The 26,160-nt window shown below is 39.3% G+C and overlaps 1 protein-coding gene across 6 annotated transcripts in view; it reads right to left on the bottom strand.

Moving 5' to 3' along the window:
- CCDC77 (coiled-coil domain containing 77) overlaps positions 1-17,491 on the bottom strand; it is a 30,698-nt gene extending 13,207 nt beyond the window's left edge. The window contains exons 1-10 of one of the 6 annotated variants that reach the window (XM_053895030.1): positions 17,388-17,429; positions 16,715-16,783; positions 13,803-13,857; positions 11,636-11,746; positions 11,093-11,219; positions 10,936-10,989; positions 8,884-9,127; positions 5,931-6,073; positions 4,051-4,147; positions 2,662-2,737 (exon numbers count right to left, since the gene is read on the bottom strand). In XM_053895030.1, the coding sequence (XP_053751005.1) occupies positions 2,662-2,737; positions 4,051-4,147; positions 5,931-6,073; positions 8,884-9,127; positions 10,936-10,973 (598 nt within the window). In that variant the 5' untranslated portion in view covers positions 10,974-10,989; positions 11,093-11,219; positions 11,636-11,746; ... (1 more) ...; positions 16,715-16,783; positions 17,388-17,429. Of the gene's footprint in view, positions 1-2,661; positions 2,738-4,050; positions 4,148-5,930; positions 6,074-8,883; positions 9,128-10,935; positions 10,990-11,092; positions 11,220-11,635; positions 11,747-13,802; positions 13,858-16,714; positions 16,784-17,387 lie in introns of all 6 variants that reach the window. The other 5 variants (XM_053895028.1, XM_053895029.1, XM_053895031.1 and 2 more) reach the window with 5 other exon arrangements.
- Between the last annotated feature and the right edge of the window lie 8,669 nt (positions 17,492-26,160).

The following is a 26,160-nucleotide window of genomic DNA, read 5'->3' as shown; positions in this document are numbered from 1 at the left end:
CACCACTGTTGTTTAACAGTGTTAGAAGTCCTAGCATCAGTAATCAGACAACAAAATGAAATAAAAGGCATCAAAACTGGCAAAGAAGTCAAACTTTCACTTTTCACAGACATGATACTCTACATGAAAACCCGAAAGACTCCACCAAAAAGCTGCTAGAACTGATACATGAATTTAGCAAAGTCACAGGATACAAAAATCAATGTACAGAAATCAGTTGCATTTCTATACACCAATAATGAAGCCATAGAAAGAGAAATCAAGAAATCGACCCCACTTACAAATGCACCAAGAATCATAAAATACGTAGGAATAAACCTAACCAAAGATGTAAAAGATCCGTATGCTGAAAACTATAGAAAACTTATGAAGGAAACTGAAGAAGACACAAAGAAATGGAAAAACATTCCATGGATTGGAAGAATAAATGTTAAAATGTCAATACTACACAAAGCAATCTACACTTCAATGCAATCCCAATCAAAATTGCACCAGCATTCTTCTCAAAGCTAGAACAAACAATCCTAAAATTTGTATGGAACCACAAAAGACCCCAAATAGCCAAAGTAATGTTGAAAAAGAAAACCAAAGCGGGAAGCATCACAATCCCAGACTTTAGTCTTTACTCCAAAGCTATAATCATCAAGACAGTGTGGTATTGGCACAAAAACAGACACATAGACCAATGGAATAGAATAGAGAACCCAGAATTGGACCCACAAGTGTACGGCCAGCTGATCTTTGACAAAGCAGGAAGGGGCATCCAATGGAAAAAAGACAGTCTCTTTATCTTTAGCAAATGGTGCTGGGAAAACTGGACAGCAACATGCAACTAGACCACTTATACCATACACAAAAATAAACTCAAAATGGATGAAAGATCTAAATGTGAGACAGAAAACCATAAAAACCCTGGAGGAGAAAACAGGCAACAACCTCTTTGACCTCAGTTGCAGCAATTTCTTGCTTGACACATCTCCAAAGGCAAGGGAATTAAAAGCAAAAATGAACTATTGGGACCTCATCAAGATAAAAAGCTTCCGCACTACAAAGGAAACAATCAACAAAACTAAAAGGCAACCGACAGAATGGGAAAAGATATTTGCAAATGACATAGCGGATAAAGGGTTAGTATCCAAAATCTATAAAGAGCTTACCAAACTCAACACCTGAAAAACAAATAATCCAGTGAAGAAATGGGCAGAAGACATGAACAGACACTTTTCCAAAGAAGACATCCAGATGGTTAACAGACACATGAAAAGATGCTCAACGTCACTCATCATCAGGGAAATTCAAATCAAAACCACACTGAGATACCACCTCACACCAGTCAGAGTGGCTAAAATTAACAACTCAGGAAACAACAGATGCTGGCGAGTATGTGAAGAAATGGGAACCCTCTTGCACTGTTGGTGGGAATGCAAACTGGCACACCTGCTCTAGAAAAGTGTGGAGGTTCCTCAAAAAATCAAAAATAGAACTACCCTAGGACCCAGCAATAGCACTGCTATGAATTTATCCAAAGGATATAGGAGTGCTGATTCTTAGGGGCACATATACCCCAATGTTTATAGCAGTGTTTTCAACAATAGCCAAATTATGGAAAGAGCCCAAATGTCCATCAACTGATGAATAAAGAAAATTTGATTTATATATACAATGGAATACTACTTGGCAATGAGAAAGAATGAAACCTTGCCATTTGCAGCAATGTAGATGGAACTGGAGGGTATTATGCTAAGTGAAATAAGTCAGTCAGAGAAAAACAGATATCATATGTTTTCATTCATATGTGGAACTTGAGAAACTTAACAGAAGACCATGGGGGAAGGGAAGTGGAAAAATAGTTACAAACAGAGAGGGAGGGAGACAAACTGTAAGAGACTCTTAAATACAGAGAACAAACTGAGGGTTGATGGGTCAAGTGGGGTAGAGGGGAAAATGGGTGATGGGCACTGAGGAGAGCACTTGTTGGGATGAGCACTGAGTGTTGTATGTAAGTGATGAATCACAGGAATCTACCCCCAAAACCAAAAGCACCCTGCACACACTGTATGTTAGCCAATTTGACAATAAATTATATTAAAAAAAACAAGCAACACTAAAATTACACTGAAGAAAATTCCTAGAATGATTTAAGAACCTCATGCTAAGAGAACAGATCTTAAGAGTTCTCATCACAGGAAAAACAAATGCATGACCATGTGTGGTGATGAATGCTATCCAGACTTACTGTGGTGATCATTTTGTAACATAGACAAATATTGAATCCTTATGTTGTACATTTAAAACAAGTGTAATATGTCAGTTACATCTTAATTTTCTAAAAAGAGGCAAAGATATAAAACTAAGATTTCCATTTAAAAAAAAAAAAAAGAAAGAGAAGAGACTGAGGCTTAGAATCGAATTAATATTCTGTGATCCCAGAAGTTGTCCAAGTCTGTTTTATGATTTATCATCATGTTAATTATGCATTTTTTATTTTACTTTATTAAAACATCAAGGAAGGTTAAAGGAAAGAAAGCTCAGTGAAATCTGAAACCACCAAAGACATCACTATGAATATTCATTATCACTACATAGTAGAAAAAATTTCTAATCATGTGCACTGTTTTTGAACTCTGCATCAATGAGAATTTATAATAATGTGGCTAGTACCTGCTCTGAAAGCTGAGGAAAATTCATTCTGTTCACATATACCTACAGGCTGGATAGTCTTTTGGAAAATGCTGACCTGAAAAGGCAAAAAAAAAAAGTATAGAATTAGCCTCCCTATAAGATGTCATATTTCACTTTTTAGCTTTATTTCTGTAGGTCAAACACTATTCATATATCAAATTTGTCAAAATTGCCATAATCATATAAGGATGTCATGTATGTGAGATACCAAAGTGGACAAAGTAACAAATTGGATAAAACTCAGTGCTGGTAATACAAACTAAAAAAATTAAATTTCAGAGTTATCTAGTAATATCTGCTGAAAGAAAGGGGGAGGGGATCCTTGACAAAGGCCTTTAGGAAAATAACGGTAACACAAAAGGATGTATATGTAGATACACATAAAGATGCTCATTGAGGCACTGTTTATACAAGTATAAAAATGGAAATACTATACATACACAAATATTTCTATATGAATGGAAAAAGAGTTTTATCTCTGGGATATAGAATTATGCGACACTGCCACTCTTATATGTTCGATTTCTCAAATCTATCTGTTTTTAATAAAGACCATGCATTACTTTTATTATCAGCAGAAACTTCAGATTAAAAAAGAAACCTGAGGGGTGCCTGGGTGGCTCAGTCGGCTGAGTGTCGGACTTCAGCTCAGGTCATGATCTCACAGCTTGTGAGTTCAAGCCCCGTGTCGGGCTCTGTGCTGACAGCTTGGAGCCTGGAGCCTGCTTGGGATTCTGTGTCTCCCTCTTTCTGCCCTTCCCCCACTCATGCTCTGTGTATCTCTTTCTCTCTCAAAAATAAAAAAAAATTAAAAAAAAAAAAAAGAAACCTGAGTATTGCAACTTGCTCCCACACTAACTCTGCTCCTGCTTTCCTCTCTAATCTCCCCCCAAAACATCTACTCCTCTATGCTTTAGATTTCCAAACAATAGGGGCACCTGGGTGGCTCAGCTGGTTAGGCATCTGACTTCAGCTCAGGTCACGATCTCAGGGTTCGTGAGTTTGAGCCCCACATTGGGCTCTGCGGAGCCTGAAGCCTGCTTCAAATTCTGTGTCTCCCCCTCTCTCTGCCCCTCCCCAGCTCGCACTCTGTCTCTACTCTCTTAAATATAAATAAACATTTAAAAAAAATTAGATTTCCAAGCAATAAAATGGGGTAAACAATACTACTTCCCAAGGTTTTTTCGGAGAAAAATAAATCAAATCATTAAAACTGTCTGTAATTATAGCAAGTGCTCTGAAAACTTAGGGGCTATGACATTTAATTCTTCTATCTTCTTTAATAAGTACCAAAATTGCTCTTATTGTGGACCCCATCCTGTATTTTATAAAAGCCATGCTTACCATGCTGTACCAAAGATTACTTACTTTGTTTGGAGGCTCCTTATAAAAATAGGTCACTTCTCCAGTGTCTGTGCCCACAAGGGTCAAGAGGTTCTGAATCTTTTTCTTGTCTTCTAGCTCCCTGCAATTCTCATAGAGTAAGCACATATTGTGTTCAGAGGAAGTAAATTTTCCTATTTAAAAGACCTCCTTTCTGATTTACTTTTAAGACAATGGCAACATCAAATTAAAATTGAGTAAGATATATTTAGACCTTAGCTCTAATTTTTAAAACATCAGGTGTTTATACTAATTCAGAAAGAATGGATCAAAGACCTACATAGAAGAGTTAAAACTATAAAACTCTTACAAGAAAACAAAGTGATATTGGATTTGGCAATGATTTTTTAAACATGACATCAAAAGCAGAAGGAACAAAAAGAAAAATATACCATTGGACCTTACAAAAATAAAAAACTTTTGTGCATCAAAGGACTATCAACAGAATAAAATGGCAACACTCAGAATGGGAGAAAACACTTGGAAATCACTTACCTAATAAGGGATTCAATCTAGAATATACAAAGAACTCTTAACACTAAACAACAGTAAAAATCAAAGAACCCAATTCAAAAATGGGCAAAGGACTTGAATAGACATTTCTCTGAAAAAGATACACAAATGACCAATAAACATGTCAGAAAATGTCAACATCACTAATCATTAGGGCAATGTAAACCAAAACAATGAGATACTACTTCACACCCATTAAGATAGCTAGTATTAAAAAAAATAAAGAACAAATGTTGGTATGCACATTCAGTAAGAGACTGAAACCTATGTGCACTGTGGGTGGGAATATAAAGTGGTACAGTCACTATGGGAAACAGTATGGCAGTTCCTCAAAATTATTAAACATAGAATTAACATTTGATTCAGCAATCACACTTCTAGGTATATATACAAAACAACTGAAAGCAGAGACCTGAACAGGTATGTGTACATCAATGTTCACAGCAGTGTTATTCACAATAGCTAGAAGATGGAAATAATTCCAATGTCCATCAATGGACCAAGGGATAAACACAATGTGGTATATACATATAATGGAATATTATTTGGCCTTAAAAAGGGATGAAAGTTTGATATGTGCTACAACATTGGTGAACCTCGAAAACATTGTGCTAAATGAAATAAGCCAGATGCAAAGGGACAAATACTATCTGATTCTGCTTATATGAAGTCAAATACATAGATAGAAGGTAGAACAGTGGTTACTGGGGGCTAGGAGGAGGGGAGATGGGGAGATATTGTTTAGAGTTTCTATATGGGATGATGAAAAAGTATTCTAGACATGGATAGTGGTATGGCTGCACAATAATGTGAATATACCTAATGCCACTGCACTACGCACTTAAAAATGACTAAAATGGTAAATTTCATGTTAAATATATTTTACAATTTAAAAACAATTTAGTAGTGGATGCTTCCACATCGTGGACCACTGCTCAGATGCTACCTTCAGGACCAAGACACTTCTCACCCAAGAGCTTCTCCAGCAACTGTCCTAGGCTGAAGGCAGCAGCCTTTCCCAAGTCTATATCCCCTCCCTGGTGGCAGCCTACATCCAATGAGTGGGGTACAAATGTTCAACCCCTTTGCCTCTGAATGGCTGTCCTGGCCTCAGAGCTCAGCTGAAGCTAACTGTTACCATCGAATCACAGTTCAAATTCTTCCTCTGTCCAAATCTGCTCGTAGATGGTATTCCTGAGAGTCTACCTACTAACCATCCTATGGGCATTCATATCCATCTCAGAGTCTGCTTCCTGGGGAACACAACCTAAGAGAAGGACCATAGAGATATTTATCTTGTTTCATTTAATTTAGAAACAGAACTCCAATATTTCCCTTCTGCTAGTTGGCACCTGATTCTCAGTCGGTCATTTTCAGAGTAGAGGCGTAAAGCGTGTTCCCGTTCCTGGAAGAGGCAGACCTGCATATCACTTAGGGCTTTCTGCAATTCAGCAATCTCTTCCTCCCTCTGCTGCAAATCCCATTCTAGTTTATGCTGAGGGAAAAAAAAAGGTAGTTGAAAAGATATTTGACTTCATAGGAGTATCTCTCATTGGGTATGGTGGCTCAGTTCAGGTAGATATATCACAAAGTGAATGATTTCACCAACACAGAATTCAAATGACAACAGGTGTGTATAGACTAGGGTTTAAAAGCTACAGGGTGAGTGTGACGTTTGCATATAACATCAAAGCTCTCGTATCTTTTACAGATTACAAAACCCTGTAATGCCAAATGATCTAGTTCTAGTCACACCTTTTTTTTTTTTAATGCTTTCTATGTAATAAGGATTATAAAATTTTGGAAAGACAAAGATAAAAAGGTATGATTTTTGGCTACAGAGCTGAAGAATTTTGTGGGGAAAGAGACACGCCAACAATTAAAATGAAATAATTATTTCATGAAAGAGCATACAGAATAAAACGGTAGAGGGGAAAGCACGGCAGGGGTAAACCTCTAAGGTTTTGGGAAGTCAGGGAATGCAACCAAAAAGTTGGAACTTGAAAGACGAAAACTGTTGGAGACAAGCGGAGGGGGGCGTACTCTCAGGAAAGAGACATAAATACACAGCCATCAAAGAGCCGTAAGTGTCTGGAAAACTCCAAGTACTTCAGTGTTACTGGAGTGGATAGTGAGAGGCAGACTGGGGATTTATGGGGCCGGAGGCTGGATACTGGTAAGGAATAGCTCAGGGAAGGCATAACAAGAGTCTGAACTAGTGTTGTGGCAAGAGCAATTAAGCTGTAAGAATGGATCTAGTGACATTAAGGAAGCAGAAGCAACAGCACTTACCAAATGAAGGAAGTAGGGGCTGGGGAGTGCGGCAGGCAACGATACCATTTACTGGACAGAGAATAAAGACAAGTGAAGAGATAAGGGGAAGTGTTAGTGGCATATATGAATGTGTGGGTAGGGGAGCAAAGGGGAAAGGAGCTTAGACGTGGGCATGTTAGCATGGAGTTCAGGGAGAAAAGGGAGTCCCCATCAGTTACTTGGTGTCATCATCGCAGATGTAGCAGTAGAACGAACAAATACAATGAGACCGTATACAGTGGAATCTAGAACTTAGACAGTTAAGACTAAGGAAAGGGAGTTGTGAATGGAGACTGAGAAGAACTGGGCAGAGAGGTGAAGACAGAACCTAGGAAAGAAAAATGACAGAAATCAAGAAAGGATGAGTTTGCAGGAAAAAGGTCAATGGTGACAAATACTGCAAAGGCTACAAAGAGAAGAGATCATTTTGACAAGTAGGTTCTAGAGACTACAGGAGGTACAGTTTTCATGGAGCAATGAGGACAGAGACCAAACTGCAGTCAAGAAGTCGCTGAGAGAGTGATAAAGTCAAACTATTCTAGAAGTGTGGTTGAGAAAAGAGGGTCGACAGGGAAAAGCATAACTACAGAACAGCATTTTCTTCCTTTAAGTTGGGAAAGACTTGAGTATGTTTATATACTGAGGAGAAAAAGCCAATGTCATGCAAGAAGTTAAAAACAGAACATGGAGAGAAGAGAGTGGATGAAACAGGGTTTCTTAGGAGGAAGGAGGATTGGGGGGAAAGTTCTGGATCAATTCACCTTGAACAGGCAGAGACATCTTGCCCCTGCAGCGGTAAAGAAGAAGAGAGATGGACAGAGGTGTAGGTATCTGTGTGTGGATGGGCAGGAAGGGAGTGCATGCGAGGTGGCTGGCATTTCCTTTGTGAACTAGGAAGCAAGATTGCCTGAGAGAAGTGGGCTAAGAAGGGGTGGCAGGCTGGAGGAGAGTGAGGGTATGGCACAGGTGAGCACAAGTGAGAAAATTGTTGTACAGTGACTGAGGATACGGATGGATATGTTTACCGTGACTTTATTGTGTAATGATTTGTGACCGTTCTAGGAGAACGGTTCTTAACTGGGGGGTAATTTTGCCTATGCCCCCAGGAGAAATTGGGCAGTGTCTACAGGCATTTTTGATGGTCACAAATGGGGACAGGGAGGATGGGGGCAGAGGTGTGCTACTGGTATCTAGTGAGTAGAGGCCAAGGATCCTGCTAAACATCGTACAATGCACAGGACAGTCTTCACAACAAAGAATTACCCAGCCCCAAATGTCAATAATGCCAAGACTGAGAAATCCTGCTCCAGGAGAGGAGGTAGTGGAGAACCAGATGAAGTTATAGCTAGGATTTGTGCTATGCAAGCAGAGCAGAAGAATAAGCAAGGGGTCATGTGCAGGCAGTACAGCCACTGAAGTGAAGCACAATGGGATCTGGGTTAGAAGGAAGGACATGATGACAGAAAACTGACAGGCAACACTTAGAAAACCTGAAAAGTCGGGACGCCCAGGGGGCTCAGTTGGTTAAGCATCTGACTCTTTATTTCAGCTCAGGTCACGATCTCATGGTTCATGAGATTGAGCCCTGCAATGGGCTCTGTCCTGACAGTGGAAAGACTGCTTGGGATTCCCTCTCTCTCTCTCTCTCTGCTCCTCCCCCACTTGCTCTCACTCCCTCTCAAAATAAATAAACTTAAAAAAAAAAGGGGGGGTGTGAACAGGTGGCTCAGTCAGTTAAGCATCTGACTCTCGATTTCAGCTCAGGTTGTGATCTCACGAGTAAGATCAAGCCCCGAGTCAGCATGGAACCTGCGTGGGATTCTCTCTCCCTCTGCCCCTCCCTGGCTCACATGAGTGCATGTGCTCTCTCTCTCAAAATAAACAAATAAACTTTAAATAAAATATCTGATTATGATACAAGCTGGCACTTGTCTCAGTAACGAATGGACTCCATCAGGGTCCTGAAAGGGCACAATGCGCCATCTCTTTCACCTGTCCTTCACAAGCTTCTTTGTAGAGTTCCAGTTTCTTCAACAGGTCTTCATTTTCTGCCTCACACTCAGACATCTTCTTTTGGTAATATTCCAGAAGCTCCTGAGAAGGGCAGAGGACAGCCAGACGATCTTGTGTGGAAGGCAAGGGAGTTGACTCCACCGAATCCAAGAAAGACTTTCCCTTCCAGTTGGTGGGACCACTGACGCCACAGGCAACATCATGTTTGGAGGCAGTTGTCAGCCTATGTGACATTACAAAGGGCATGTTCATTAAACTGTGGGGACGTTTATGAGACATTATAATTTCTTAAATAAAAAAGGGGTTTATGTTCTTAAAGTGCTAGAAGTAAGGTGCTCATAAACCTTCAAAGTTTGATGTTTCAGGTTAGTGACAAATCTTGTGAACTGGTTTCCAAGTATTAAAGGCTTAAAGATAGATTCAAAATACATGTTAGAGGGAGATAAAAAGATCATTTAAAAAAATGAAACATCACCCAAGTAAGACCAGGTAGTAACAGAAAATGTAGTGCTCTTAAGATGCATAGCAACGGAACACTATACACTGTAGTAAAATTGCTACTCCTCTTGTCCTAGAGAAACTCATGCACATATATACAAGCTGACATGTAAGAAAATGTTTATGACATTGTAACAATAAAAATGGTAAACCTTCCATCCATTCAATAGGATAATGGATAAATTGTGGTATATTCATATAAATGGAACATTATTCAAAGTTATTAGAAACTGTGAATTAGAGATACTCAAATATTACTGAATCACCCAAACAGTATTAAATGGAAAAATGTATGGAGATGCGTATATAGAAGGTACTGCCATTTGTTTAAGATTATAATTTGCAAAATGAAACTGTTCTTAGGAACAAGTATATAAGTGGCAAACTTATTAAGAAAGGGAATGATAAATATAAGATTCAGGATTAGAAAATAGGCTAGTTAGTGAGCACACAATCATATTAGCATCAGAGACATCTGAATTACACAGACCAAGACTAGACCAGATCAAAGGTTAATCAAAGGAAAGACAAGAAGTTTAGCAAGTAAGAGCCTTCAGCTAAAAGAATGAAAGTTGGAAAATAAATAGCCCAGAAGTGGAGAAACCCTGTGAAAATTAATCCAGTTTGGCTAAATCTCTACAATTTACAACATAACAAAATACACAGCAGTGTGGAGAAACTTTATACCGGAAGCCCAGAGTTGTAGCTAACGAAGGTCATGGCCAACACCTTTAATAAGTGAGCATGTACAGAAGAGATATTAAAATTTACTTTCAGCTATCAGGAAGGAAAAAAAACTTAGTATTTTCTCAATCACTAAAAGCTCATGACAGAAATACTCTTTTACTTAATGTTTCATGTTTTCAAAGGAAGTTTTATTTATAACAACTCTGGGAAATAGGCTAGTAGATGAACTAAGAGGTACTTCTGAGATTCTGCAGTGGGGAGCGATGGCCACGAGGATGAGATGTATCTATTGTGTAGCAAGTTAATAGCAGAACCGGAATTAAAAGTCCCCTGTTTGTATGCTGATTGTTCCCTGTCGTCCAGCATCCACAGGTGCTATACCAGGCTCACTCAAACTGCCTGCATTCTGGTATGAACATTTAATATGTCCTAGTTTTTAATGTTTATTTATTTATTTTAAGAGAGAGAAAGAGAGAGAGAGAGAGAGAGAGAGAGAGAGAGAGAGAGAGAGAGAGAAAGTGCAAGCGGGGAAGGGGCAGAGAGAGAAGGAGAGAACCCCAAGCAGACATTGTGCTGCCAGCATGGAGCCTGATGTGGGTCGTGAGATCATGCCCTGAGCTAAAATTAAGAGTCAGACGCTTAACCAACTGAGCCAGGCACCCCTAAGATGTCCTAGTTTTTAATCCGAAAAATACATAGTAAGAATAGAGAAATGAGGTCTAACATAGTTCAAATCCAGAGTTTGGAAATACACTTCTAAAACCCTTCTAGTTCCCAAGTTAACTTGCACTTAGGGCTACAGAAGTCTTGATTCTTTAACAAGTCAAAAATAAACAAATGGCTTACTTTCTGCAGACAGGGGTTCGTGTTGGGGTAAAGTTCATTCTGTCCTTTTCACACCTGTCAAACACACAAAAATTCAGAATGAGGGGTCAGGAACAGAAAAAAACAGTATAAGATGGGATGCACAGACTCATTCCCTCTCCACCATCATCAGATGCACCTGCTGGTGAGAACGTGCTGTCCTAAAATGTAGGACTCTTGGGGTGCCTGGCTGGCTTAGACAGAAGAGCATGTGACTCTTGATCTCAGGGTTGTGAGTTTGAGCCCCATCTTGGGTGTGGAGATTACTAAAAACAAACAAAACAACAATAACAACAACGAAAACCAGCTTAAAAATAAATAAAAAATAAATAAAATATAGCACTCTTTAAAGTTGTTCCAAATCCTGAAAATCTGACTTTGAATTTTCATAAGGCATTCATTGTTCTTATTTTCAAATAAAATCAGAATGGACAAGCACACACAAAAGAAAAGCCTCCTTTATATGAAGGCTGTCTGCAACAATGCAAAACAAATTTACAATCCTTTTGCTGAAATAGAAGAGAGATTCAGAAAAGTTTTTGACAAGTAAGGGACAGTATGGGAATTAAGGTAGAGGACTAGTTATGCTAAATTTAAAATAAATACAAAGCCACTGACATTTTATCCTTATCTGGTGTTCTTTATCCATTGTTTTATCTTAGGGAAAGAAAAAACTACTTACAAAAGTTCATTTACAATCTCCATTCCCATTGTTAATACAGACCTTGGGTTCCTCTATTTGAACAACCTTATCAAAGAAATTTTCACGAAGATAACCTCACAGTCATGTTCTCTGAAAGAGGGAGGAAAGAAGGAGAAAGGGGGAGAGAAAAAGGGAAAGAGACCGAGAGGAGGAAGGGGAAGAGGGAAGGAGGGAGGGGAGAGGAGAATTTATTTTATTAACTTTAGAGAAAACTGTCTTATTGAGCATGCTTTGTCAACCCATTTGATTTTGAGCAAGATGATGTAATATTCTGCTCATGTACTTTTAGGGTGTGGGCAGAGGGAGAGGGAGAAAGAGACTCTTAAGCCCAATGTGGAGCTCCATCCCATGACCCTGAGATCATGACCTGAGCCAAAATCAAGAGTTAGACGCTCTATCAACTGAGCCACCCAGGCGCCCCTGTTCCTGTGCTCTTCAGTTGGCATACATCTGTTTATAATCTTCAGTTCTTTGGAGAAGAATTTTGTGAAAAATTGTGAAAAGAGTTAATCACTCTTGTTAATTCTGTGTGCCATTTTCTCGCTCAGAACCCAGAGCACCCCTGCCTCTCCTCCTTGAAACCTTTCTTCATTTGGCTTCTTGGATACCACATGTTCCTGGTTTTCTTTCTTCCTCACTGGTCATTAATTTTCAGTCACTGCTAGTTCTTCCTCAACTTTCTCTATACTTATTGCCTTGGTGACCACATAAAGTGTCAGTTTTCAAATACCATCTACACATTAATGGTTTTCAAATTTCTCCCTCCAGCACTGGCTCTGCCCTCGACTCCGCTCATGCCTATCTGACTGCCTATTCCATATCTCCATTTAGATGTTGTACAGGTCTCTCAGGCTTAACAGGTCTAAAACCAAGCTCCTGCTAAATAAATACCTACCACCCAAAGCTGCTCTTCTCTCAGAATTCTACCTTCCAGTAATTACTACCTCCATCTTGCCAGTTGCTTATGACAAAAAGTCGGTTGGAGAAACTTTACTCCTCTCCTTGTCTTATATGCTACACTTGATCCCTGTGAGCAAATCCTATTGGCTTTACCATCCAAATATCTAGAATCTGACGATCACTCATGCCAATACTGCCCTGGTCCAATGCACTACAACCTCTTGCTTGGATGACTACAACAGCCTCTTCAACTGGTGTCTTTGCTTCTGCTTTTAGAGCAGCCCCCCACAGTCTATTCTCAACATAGCAGTTAGAGTGATTATTTAAAATATAATTCAAACCACAAAGCTCCTCTTCTCAAAAGCCTCGAGGCTGTTTTGTTTTAGTCAGAGAACCAACGTCTTTAAAATGGTTTACAAAGTCCTACATGGTCCGACTACCCCAGTACTTCTGTGACCCCACCTACTACTCTCCCCCTGCTCACTGCTCCAACAACACCGGGCTCTGCTGTTCCTCAAATGTGCCAAATTTTTACTTCAGACTTCACATTTCTACTGTATTTATGATGTTCTTCTCCCATTCATTTATACGGCTTGTTCCCGCTGCTTGAGGGTCCTGATGTCACCTTCTTGGTGAGTCTCCCCTGACCACTCTGGCATCCCCTTACCGACCTTCTCTGCTTTACTTCATCACCATCTGATATATTTTACTTATTGACTCCCCACACTGGATCGTGGAAACTCACTAAGAGCAGGCATTTTTTATCTCTTGTTTTCACTGCCAAATCCCCAGTCACTAAAAACAGTGCCTGGTTCAGTAGCAGTAGATGCTCAGTAAATTTTTTTAAAAATCCTCAATATGAATTTGAAAGACTCTGTTCAACATCTTCTTCTACTGGTCAGTCTACCCAGTTTAGCTAGAATACTGGTTTCTGTCTGTCATTCCATTAGCTTTCTTCTACCAACCAACCCTTCAAATATACCATCTCTTTTTCTCACTCTCTCCTTTAAAAACATTTTTAAAGTTTATTTATTTATTTTGAGAGAGACAGAGACAGTGTGAGTAGGGGAGGAGCAGAGAAAAGAGAGAATCCCAAGCAGGCTCCGCACTGTCTGCAGAGTCCAATGCAGGGCTCGAACTCAGAAACTGTGAGATCATGACCTGAGCCAAAACCAGGAATCGGAGGCTTAATCGACTGAGCCACCCAGGCACCCCTCTCACTCTCTCCTTTAAAATGACTACTCACCTCCTTCCACAAAACTTCTCCAAGTCGGGCCAATTTGTCTTTTGTAAAAAATAACCTAGAAAATAGAAATGGTAATTGGGTTGGTATAGTAGGATTATGGGTAACATTTTTTTTTTAAAACAGCTTTATTGAGATGAGTAATTCACATTCCATAAAAGTCATTCATTTAAAGTATATAATTCAGGGGTGTCAGGGTTGGTCAGTCAGTTAAGCATCTGACTTCGGCTCGGGTCATGATCTCGCAGTTCGTGAGTTCGAGCCCCACGTCGGGCTCTGTGCTGACAGCTCAAAGCCTGGAGCCTGCTTCAGATTCTGTGTCTCTTTCTCTCTCTGCCCCTCTCCTGCTTGTACTCTCTCTCTCTCAAAAATAAATAGTTAAAAAAAATCTTTAAAGTATATAATTCAATGCTTTCAGTATGTTCAGATATGTGTAACCATCACAATTACAGAACATTTTCATCACTTCAAGAAGTCCTCTACCCTTTAGCCATCACCCCTGTGCCCCCCTCCCCTTAAACTCTAAGCAACCACTGATCTACTTTGTGTTTCTATAGATCTCCCTATTTTGGACTTCCATATGAATGAGATCATATAGTATGTGGTCCTTTGCAGTTGGCTAGTACTGTTCTCTCTCACTTAGCATGATGTTTTCAAGGTTCATCTGTGCTGTAGCGTGTATTAGTACTTCATTCTTTTATATGGCCAAAGAATATCCCATTTTATGAATCCAGGTGACATCTTAAAGATGAATGCCACTGTTCTAAAACTATTTAAGAGTAACTTGGAACGCTTTTTTTTTTAAATAATCTTGAGTCATTTTATTTGTTTTATAAAGTAAAAGTAAAGCCCAACATGGGCTCAAACCCACAACCCCAAGATCAAGAGCTGCACGCTCTACCAAATGAGCCAGCCAGGCCTTGCCGCGCTGCCCCCCCCCCCCCCGCCCCCAAGTAACCTGGAACTTTAAGAGAGTCCTCCCACAACCCGTAACCTCTCTTCCCCCTCCAAGTCAGTGACTGTCCTCACTCCTGTTTCCTATGACTACTGCACATCTACAAAAAGTTACCTATATTCACATCTCATTTAGTTTTATTCTCTCACAATCTGACTTCTACTACAACATCTGAACTGGTTATTCTTCTTGGTCACGAGACATCCAAATGAATAAATTTAACTGCTTTCTTGGTTTCCCACCCTCCATCCAACAAGTCACTTCTCGCTTTGCATACTTAATTTGACAGTGTTGACTACCTTTTCAAAAAATATTGGGAGTTGAGAGCTTGGGCTCTAAAGTTAAACAGACTTGGGTTTAAGTATAAGCTCTGTCCCTTATTAGCTGTGTAACAAGACCTGTTATTTAACCTCACTACATTTCAGTTACTTATTAAAGAGGGGGAAATTAGGGGTGCCTTGGTGGCCCAGTCAGTTGAGCATCCAACTTCAGCTCAGGTCATAATCTCACAGTTCTTGAGTTTGAGCCCCACACTGGGCTCTGAGTTGACAGTGTGCAGCCTGCCTGGGATTCTTTCTCTCCCTCTCTCTGCCTCTACCCCACTTGCTTTTTCTCTCAAAATAAAATAAACTTTAAAAAAAAAAAGGATAATAGGGGAGCCTGGGTGGCTCAGTTGGTTGAGGGTCCAACTTCAGCTCAGTTCATGATCTCATGGTTCTTGAGTTTGAGCCCCGTGTCAAGCTCACAACTGTAAGCACAGAGCCTGCTTCAGATCCTCTGTCCCCATTCCTCTCTGCTCCTGCCTCTCTCTCAAAAAATAATAAACACTTAAAAAAGGAAGATGGGGAAAATAGCATATATCATAGGTTGGTGTGAGAATTAAATGAAATAATGAATAAAAAGGATGAACAGTGACACATAGTGCTCAATAAATGGAGATTATTATTTTTTACTGAAAATTTTCCTTTCTTGGTTCAAAAGGTTCTGTCTTCAACCTTCTTTGCTATTTCCTCTATCCATTTCTGTGGGAACATCATTATCCCCACTGCGTTTATGATTACCTCTATTATTTAAAACACTACCTGGCACAGAGTAACTAACAATTACTTACTGAATGAACAAATGACATCTTTCAATATCCTGGTTTGAATGTCCAATATGTAATGGACATTTTCACCTATATGTCCCACTGGAGTTTGAAATGTCTAACTTAAAAAAGTTTAACTTAAAAAAAAATCACTCAAGTCACGTATGTTTTAGCACCTCAAAGCGAATTCAGCATCTCATAAGCAACCTGGACTTTAAAGTTAACATTCATTATTTCATTACTCCTTCTCTTGACCTTCATCCAACCATATGAAAATCCCATATAGTCTCTCTGGGCAATCACCATGTTTATTTAGGATCTCCATATCTTCTTCCCAGCTCTACTATAATGGCTTAACTGTTCTACCCACCCTTTGTCTCCCTTGGACCATATTCTTTTGTTTTTTAAGTTTATTTATTTTGAGAGAGAAAGAGAACCAGGGAGGGACAGAGAAGGAGGGAGAGAGAGAGCATCCCATGCAGGCTCCATGCTGTCAGCACAGAGCCCAACATGGGGCCGATCTCACGAATGTGAGATCATGACTTGTGAAATCGTGACACAAGCAGAAGTCGACAGTTGGATGCTTAAGTGACTGAGCTAACCAGGCACCCCTTTGCACCATATTCTTAAAAGTCATAACATTCATCAGTGGCTCCTCAAAGCCTAACGCATTAAATCAAACTCAGCCTAGATGTCATGGCTCTCTAAGGACCAAACCTATCTCTCCTAATTTCCCTCTCTTCCCCTAAAATACTCCCGTTGCAGATAACTTTCTTGCCTCCATGCCTTTGTTAGTGAGCTTCCCTCCAGCTGGAACATACATCAATCCACCCCCACCCTTCCCCCCTTCACTTAATGAAATCCAGTTAGTACCTGAAAACTAACTACCTCCATCTCTTTCCAGAGTCTCTCGATCCAAATTGATCTATCAAAATGATGTAGCTGCAAAAAGAACACCATCTGTAATTCTCTAAAAGTTAACATAATAGAGTTCTTTGTTGCTACAATTTCTCTCATGGCAGGGTATGTTCCTTGCAGATAGAAAATAGGCATTACTCATTATAGTATCTCCCAAAAGATCAATATAGATAAATTAATGGGTTTCAGTTAGCTTCTACTCCTCTCTCTGTGATATCCTCATTTAAGTGGTTTTTTTGTTTTTTAATACAGCCTGTTTACTTAAAATTAAATCTTGATTAGTACTTTGACATTTATTTTATTTACCCCCATAACAACTCGGTTAAGTACTTTTATTATACTTTAATCTACAAATGAGGAAATTGAGGGTTAGACTATTGTGGGATGAGGGAATACCGGAGCGCACTTCCAGGACACCAAATTCTACACTCTTTTTTATATTTCATCCTGCTGTTGACTCCCTCATGTTTATGGCTCCCCAATCCTCCAGCACCCTCAAAATATTTCACTTTGCACATCCTAACTTCCTTCTTCCGGGACCCGCACTTACTTCTCCCTCACCAGATTTTTTCTAGCCCAAGGCCCGTTCCCCCACTCCTGCATCCCAAACCCAAAACTCTGTACTCACGCCACACTAAACCTCCGAGTCAGAAACCCGCAACCGAAAAACAAAACTTAAATCCGGTAGCTTTGCAGCGCCACTGAGCGTGCACGAAATCGGTCCAATCGCCCACAAGTTTACACGGCCCTTTGGATTGTGCGCCAATAGGAAGGCTATTCACACAGAGGCACGCCCCATTCCCGCCCTTCCTCGCTTCGCGTCTAACCGCGCAGAGATAGCCGGGAAATGTAGTTTTACTTCAGCACGCAGCTTCCCTGGTGGAGGATGTTAATGGATTGCAACCCAGTTCATCCCAGTACTGGTAGTGTGGTGTTTGGGGTCAGAACACACTAATTCTGGGCACCCTCAGTTTAAACTTGTTCAACTACTTTGTTTTCATAAAAAATCATGCAGAAACGCGATGCATAATCATGCAATGGATACAGGATTATTATGTGTTGCAATTTACAAGCTTATATCAAGGTGAAGATTCTAAGAAGATAATTTCTCCTTCAATGACCTGGTGGCCTAGGGTCAAGATAGGACCTGTGGTTCAGTTTCTACCGTCAGAGAGTTATGTATATTAATACTACTGTTTTTTTGTTTTTTTATTTTTTTTAACGTTTTATTTATTTTTGAGACAGAGAGAGACAGAGCATGAACGGGGGAGGGGCAGAGAGAGAGGGAGACACAGAATCGGAAGCAGGCTCCAGGCTCTGAGCCATCAGCCCAGAGCCCGACGCGGGGCTCGAACTCACGGACCGCGAGATCGTGACCTGAGCTGAAGTCGGCCGCTTAACCGACTGAGCCACCCAGGCGCCCCTAATACTACTGTTTTTATCAGCAGACACTGCTTCCTTTTCCTGAAAGATGTGAGAAACTGGCTTTAATAATGTAAGCGAATTCAAAACTCAATTGCAGTCTCATCTTTCCAGAAGAACAAACGGTAGGAGTAGGGGGAAAGGTACTTCAGCCTCTGAGCTGTCACTACTGCTATGAAAAAGCTGTGACTCTTTGCTGTATAAGACTTAAGGATGTCCAGAAGGAATTTGACATCTCCTAAATTTACTTTTTCTGTCTTGTGATTTTTCTCTATTAGTTACCCCCAAAACCAGTATTTTTGTGTCTCTTTTGGCCCTTACATTTTTTTATTATTTTATTTAATTTTAAAGTTTATTTTTTTTATTTAGGGAGAGAGGGAGAGAATCCCAAGTAAGCTCTGCACGGATAGCACAGAACTGGATGAGGGGCTCCCACAAACCGTCAGATGATGACCTGAGCCAAAATCAAGAGTTGGGTGCTCAGTTGACTGAGCCATCCAGGTGCCCTCCCTTATATATATATTTTAAGCAAAATCATGGTGATCTTATCTTCAGACTGGTTCTTAAATACATATCATCCTATTAATTGCTACTCTGTCTCGTCACCTTTCACTTGGATTACTACAACTGGTGTTTTTCCCTTCTCCAATCCATTCTACAAAAGGTGATTATTTTTTTTAAAGCACATTTCTGGACATGTCACATTCCTGTTCATAAACTTTTGGTGACTCCCCAAAGAGTAGACAATCAGTCCAGAGAGTGATATGGCATTCAAATACTGACATAACCTGATCCTACTTATCTCATTATATAATAAATAACTTATTTTCTGAATGTAGCATGGACTTCCCAGGTTTGGCTCATACCCTTCCTTTTACGTGGATTGATCTTTTCCATGAATCTTAACCTATAAAATCCCTACCAAGGCCAATACAAATAACATCTCCTTTATTAGAAGTAATCCCTTGTGCTTTGATATTCATTTAGCAATTTGTCATTGTATTTTGATAGCATAGCTTCTGTTCAAATGTCATCAGTCTTGAGCCCTTCTCTGACTACACTATCCCCCCTTACCACCCTTCCGCTCCCTACCTTCTGTACTTTTTAAAAAGATCTTATCAGCACCTAAAATAATATATATTTGCTTGTGCTCATTATTTTGTCTCCCCTTGCCACTAGAATGTAAGCTCTGTCTTTTTATTGTTGTTCATGTTATATATGCAGAATGAATCTAGGAGAGTGCCTGGCACATTGCAAATGCTCAAAAGTTGTTGCCAAATGAATGAATACATATATAATATAACATTCTTTCCCACAGGTGTGTTTCCTCTTTTTATTAGATTGCTCTTCTTCCATTCTATATCAAGGTTGAAGTGTCATCATTCATTCACATGTCAAAGGGTTATTCTCAACCCTCCCTCTCTCACAACCACCCAATGTCAGATTGATTTTTTTAAAAAACACTCTGGTTGCAGAGGAGCAATTAAGGACAATGCTTGAAGATCTAGGAGGCTGCCGTGGTAATTCACGGAAATGCCTAACTAAACAAGGGAGGCAAAAATGGAAATATGAAGAGGAAAATGGGAAATATTTAAAAGTTCCAATTGACTGGGTGGCTCAGTAGGTTAAGCATCTGACTTCAGCTCAGGTCGTGAACTCACAGTTTGTGGGTTCGAGCCCCATGTCAGGCTCTGTGCTAACAGCTCAGAACCTGGAGCCTGCTTCAGATTCTGTGTCTCCCTCTCTCTCTGTTTCTCTCTCTCTCTCTCTCTCAAAAATAAATAAAGATTAAAAAAAAAAGTTCCAGGGCGCCTGGGTGGCTCAGTTGGTTAAGCGTCTGACTTTGGGTCAGGTCATGATCTCCCAGTTTGTGAGTTTGAGCCCTGCGTCAGGCTCTGTGCTGAGAGCTCAGAGCCTAGAGCCTGCTCCTGAGTCTGTCTCCCTCTCTCTTTCTGCCCCTCCCCTGCTCGCACTCTGTCTCTCTCTCTCTCTCTCAAGAAAATAAATAAACATTTTTTAAAAAGTTCCAATCAACTGGATCCAGGACAGAGAGATTAGCTGGAGTAGGTGACATTAATCAGAGTGGGAAATACAAGGGACCTAGCTGGCTCAGTTGGTAGACAGTGTGACTCTTGTTCTCGGAGTTGTGAGATTGAGCCCCATGTTGGATGCAGAGATTAGTTAAAAATAAAATCTTAAAAAAGAATGGGAAATACAAGAGGAAGAGTATATATGAATATATATGGAGGCTATGAGAAAGGCAAACCTGAGAAACTCTTACTTGGTATATTCTCCCACCCTGGGACTTTACTTTCCTACTCAGTTTAATTCTGTGGTGCATAACATTGTTACTGCCGGCAATCTCATCTCTTTGTCTTTCTGTTGTAATGGCACTACACTTTATTTTATTTATTTATTTATTTATTTATTTATTTATTTATTTATTTATTTATGTAGGCTAATGTGGGGCTTGAACTCACTGACACTGAGATCAAGACAGGAGCTGAGACCAAGAGTCAGATGTTTAACCCACCACCAAGGTTCCACCCAGGTGCCCCAATCCCTGTACTTTAGATTATTCTTAGCTTTTGCCTTCTATGTGTGCTCCTGGGGAACAGTCTCCCATTTATGGGAAATGATATCACCATAAAGTTATGGTCTCTAACCTTAGTGAAACCCTCAGAAGTGAAGAACAACACTTCTCAAGAAACATTTGCTCTTTCTCCTTATTTCCACAGGAGCCACTTTGGGTATTCACAATTTGCTTTAAACCCTTAAGGGAGCCCTCCCAGTATCTTTGTCTTTCTTTCCCAAGGTAATCAACTGCCTTAACTTCATGCCTTCTCACCCGCTTACTTACCATCACTGTACTTGTATTTACCTCTTTTCCTCTGTATCAGAGGAACGGGTGTCCCTGCTCTTATCATGTTCATTTCTTTTGCTTCTTTAGGGACTTTGGTTTTTCTCTTACTATCTTCAGCCTCCAATTCTCCATTAGTTCTTCCTTCTCAGCACTGAGGCCCACTCATGTATACTAGCTTGTGAAGATATTCTTTGGTTCTCCTTCAGTAACTTCCATGTTTCCATACCCAACCTTTCCTCCACAGCCAAGGACATTGAGTCCATGCTTGGCTCCTTTTCTTCATCTCCCATTCATTTCCCAACTCACTCGAAACTGGATTTTGACTCCATAACTTTATTGAAATTGCTCTATGATCTATTAACTGCTAAACTGAATGATCACATCTTGTCGTATCTCATTCTTTCTGGCATTTTATACTGTTGCAAATTTTCACCTTTTCTTCAAATTTTACTTTCTTGACAACTATGAAAACCCTCTCAAATCACTCTCACTATTCATTCTTAGCATCACATGCTGGTTTTTCTTTTTATGGTGAAAGAACTATTACCTTCCTGGAAAAATTAACTTTTATTAGCTCAACACAGATAACTGAAAAGTAAACTTCTGGTTTCTCTTATTTGTGTAGGAACCATGGACTTCATAACAATAATACATATCAAAGTAAGAATAAATATAACTGAAGCATGCATTTGGTATGCTTCCCATCCTCATTTAATGCTAAATTTAAGAAATAATAGCTTTTGCCCTCTGAGAAATCACAGAAAAATAGACAATGCACATACAAACACACTAAAGGAAATAGGAGTACTTAAAAACTATGTACCTGTCCAGGGAGCCTACACCAGGAAAACAAATAACTAGTACCCATGTTTTAATTTTGAAAAATCACAGGGCAGAGAGAAGATAGAAAACTGACATTTATCATTTCCTTTCCAGTTTATTATTTGTATTTTTATTGTCATGTGTAGGTTGGTACATAGTAGTGAACAAGGTCTGTGTTATCTGTCCTCTATGAAGGCATCTATGACATAGAAAATTATTGATAAAGTCCTTGACATAAATTTGAGTGAATCCAAACCAAATATGAGAAAATACCTCACCTAGTTTTTTTTGTTTGGTTTGTTTGTTTGTTTGGAATATGGCATTTGACTTTGTTCTTGAATTCACCCAGTTTGTTAAGGTAGAAGCTCTTGATACGTTACTTTACAAATTATGCAAATATTTTGGCAAACACAGATTTAGAGATTCAAATGAGATTCAAATGATTAAAGTTTTTAAAAAAAACTTTAATGTTTGTTTAATTTTGAGAGAGAGAGAGAGAGAGAGCGCACAAGTTGGGGAGAGGCAGAGAGAGAGGGAGACACAGAATCCGAAGCGGGCTCCAGGCCAGAGCCCGACATGGGACTCGAACTCACGAGCCATGAGATCATGACCTGAGCAGAAGCTGGATGTTTAACCGACTGAGCCACCCAGGGGCCCCTAAAATGTTTCTTCTTCCTTTACCATAACATTAATAAGGAGGTAATCATTTGAAATATTGCATTTAAAAATCTTTTAGATCACTTTGCCTACCAGAGCCATTGAAAGTGATATAAAACAGAGCCTTGTATGTTATTTCCAATTCTTATGAAATACTGCCATGCATTATTGAATTAATCCTTTCCTTTATAACTTCCTTTTATATATCTTAATGTTTAAATGAAATATCTTTTAGTCTCTATGTTCAAAATTCTGATATAAATGTAGCCTCTATTTTATTTTTAAAGGATTTTCTTTTCTTTTTTTAAAATGTTTATTCTTGAAAGAGAGAGAGGCAGAGAGCAAACAGGGGAGGAGCAGAGAGAGGAAGACAGAATCACAAGAAGGTTCCATGCTGTCAGCACGGAGCCCCATGTGGGGCTCAAACTCACAAACTGTGAGATTATGACCTGAGCTGAAACCAAGAGTTGGATGCTTAACTGACTGAGCCACCGATGTGCCCCTGCATGTAGCCTCTTAACCAAAGTTCTTCTATATGTGATTTCTTTTTCTTCTCCTAGAATATAATTTCTTCTCCTAGAATACATACTAATTAAATTTTATTATTGGCTTCACTACTGCCTTAGAGTTCCACAGTTTTTGAAAAAATTTTAAACTTGACGTATTCTTCATATGTAATTGATGATTTTTATTTTATCTCTTCTTCAAGACTAGTGAAAATATGTGCACCTAAAATGCAGGTCTACAGAAATTACTTGTAAATTATCACTATTTTCCTCCCTTAATTAAGGTATCAACAACTACTTTCCAATCAGATTATTTGAACATTCATAGTCTATGTCTATCTTCCCTCAAAGTACCCACAGCTTGTTTGCCCGAGATATTAGCATTATTTATTTGAATATGACTTATATTTATATGACCTTTAATGGATTCTTAATCATCTATTCTTTTGTACTCAGCAGATAATGGATTGTTGTAAGGCAAGGCACAAGATTATCAATAAATTTAGGTGCATTGTAAATTGTTCTGTTCAGCAGTAAAACCATGTATATCCTTCAAAGAACACCTTGTAATTGCTTCTAAAATAATATAATTTGTGGCACCTGACTGACTTAGTTGGTAGAGCACACAACTCTTGATCTCAGGGTTGTGAGTTTGAGCCCCATGTTGGGGGGTACACTCATTCTTCCCCACTTGTCTCTCTCTCTCTCTCTCTCTCTCTCTCTCTCTCTCTCTCTCTCTCTCTCTCAAAAGCAAATAAACATTTAAAAAAATTTTAAAAGAAACATTTTAAATCATAGCTTTTCAACCTTTAGAGTTCATAAAAATTGAATCTCTTCCTCCTATACTGATTTGTCCCTGTGGACTACTTAGAGTCTGTCTGCTCAAAACCCACATAAAAATGTGTCTTTTTAAAAAATGTTTATTTTTGAGAGACAGACAGAGAGAGAGACAGAGAGAGTGCATGAGCCTGAATGAGGGAGGGGCAGAGAGAGGGAGACACAGAATCTGAAGCAGGCTCCAGGTTCTGAGTTATCAGCACAGAGCTTGATGCCGAGCTCCAACTCATGGACTGTGACATCATCAGTCCCCAAAGTGTGGTCAACAGATCCTTATTTGTCCTCAGGCCAATGTTGGTCCCTGAAGTATCTTCTGAAGGTCTTGAAGTCAAAATTATTTTCATATTAACATTAAAATGCTATTTGCCTTTTTTTATTAAAATTTTTTTAATGTTTTATTTATTTTTGAGAGAGAGAGAGAGAGAGAGAGAGAGAGAGAGAGAGAGAGAGAGAGAGACAGCATGGGAGGGGGAGAGAGAGAGGGAGAGAAAGAGAATTCCAACCAGACTCCACACTTATCAGCACTGAGCCCGATGCAGGGCCCAAACTCATGAACTGTGAAATCATTACCTGGGCTGAAGTCGGATTCTCAACCGACTGAGCCACCCAGGCACCCTGTTTTTGTTTGTTTTGTTTTGTTTTGTTTTTGCCATTGACATTTGCACTGCAAAAGCAGTGGTGGCTAAAACTACTGGTTCCTCAGCATGAATCATGGCAGTAACACCAAACTGTACTTGTAGTCATTGTTTTCATGACACACACACTAATGGTTTAAGAAGAAAAAAAGCCAGTTTCATTTAAATATGCCCATGATGGGGGTGTGGGGGTGGCTCAGTCGGATGAGTGCCCGACTCTTGATTTTGGCTCAGGTTTATCAGTTCCAGCCCTACATCAGGCTCTGTGCTGACGGCGTGGAGCCTGCTGGGATTCTCTCTCTCCCTCTCTCTCCCTTCCTCTCCCCCATGCTCTCTCTCTCTCTTTTTCTGTCTAAATAAACTTAAAAAAAAAAGAAAGAATGCCCATGATGAAGCAGTAAAAATGATTAGTTTTAGTAAACCGTGACTCTTGAACATGTTTTTTTAATAGTCTATGTGATGAAGTAGGAAGTACACGTAAAGAAAGCAGTTCTACTATGTACAGAAGCAGGAAGGTTTTCTCAAGGAGAAGCACTTATGAGCTTAATTAGTCACATTTTTCATGTAACACCAGAAGGCCAAACAGATAAACCATGGCTATTTAGATCTAGGTAGTTGACAGACATTTTCTTGAAAACGAACAACGTGAGCCCATTTATTCAGTGGAAACAACTGATGGTATTTGTTGACAATGAAAATCTGAGCTATAAGTGAAAATCATTATTTTGGAAAACTTGTTTCTGTTACTCTGAGTTTGACAGCCTCTCAATTTTCTGAGAATATCAATGGTAATGTTGCTATGATTTTTTTATATTATATAATTATGTGCATCAACATTAGGAAGATCTATATAACTCAGTTATAATATTGAAATAATATTATCAAAATGACCAATGCATGATGTTACAAAATCATGACTGAGTAAAAAATCCATTCAAGGACAATGTTGACTACCATTTTAATGTAACAGAGTACAAAAAGTTCATTGATAAAGTTTTAGATTCCATATTGCTAACCTTTAAGAAATTACAATTATCAGGGTGCCTGTGTGGCTCAGTTGGTTGACTCTTGATTTTGGCTCAGGTCATGATCTCACAGTTTGTGGAATTGAGCCCTGCATTGGGTCTGCACTGAGTGTGGACCCTGCTTGGGATTCCCACTCTCTCTCTCCCAACCCCCCCCGCCCCTCTCCCCTGCTTGCGCGCTCTCTCTAAAATGAAAAAAAAAAAAAATGGAAAAAGTAATTACAATTATCTGAAAGGGCTAAATATTGAAAAAATACTATTTCCTTTCCAACTACATATCTGTGTGATGCTGGATTCTTTCCCATATATTTCAACCCAAACAATATATCACAAAAGATTTAATACAGAAACAGGTATGAGAATCCAGCTTGGTCTTACTAAGCCAAACATTAAAAAGTTTTTCAAAAAATGTAAACTCAAGCCACTTTTATCACTAAATTCCTTTTAGAAAAAAAAAATATATATATATATTAACATGTGTGATGGTTAATTTTATGTGTCACCTTGGAGGGGTTTTTTTTGGATGAGGTTAACATTGAATCAATAAACTCTGAGTCAAGCAGATTTTTCTTCATAGTGGGTGGGTCTCATTTAATCAGCTGAAAGCTTGAATAGAACACAAATCCAGCCTCCC

Source organism: Panthera pardus, unplaced genomic scaffold, assembly GCF_024362965.1.
Source record: "Panthera pardus isolate Hobbes unplaced genomic scaffold, ASM2436296v1 HiC_scaffold_6, whole genome shotgun sequence".
Lineage (NCBI taxonomy): Eukaryota > Metazoa > Chordata > Mammalia > Carnivora > Felidae > Panthera > Panthera pardus.
The sequence above is the reverse complement of the archived record's forward strand: the minus strand, read 5'-3'. Positions and strand labels throughout refer to the sequence as shown.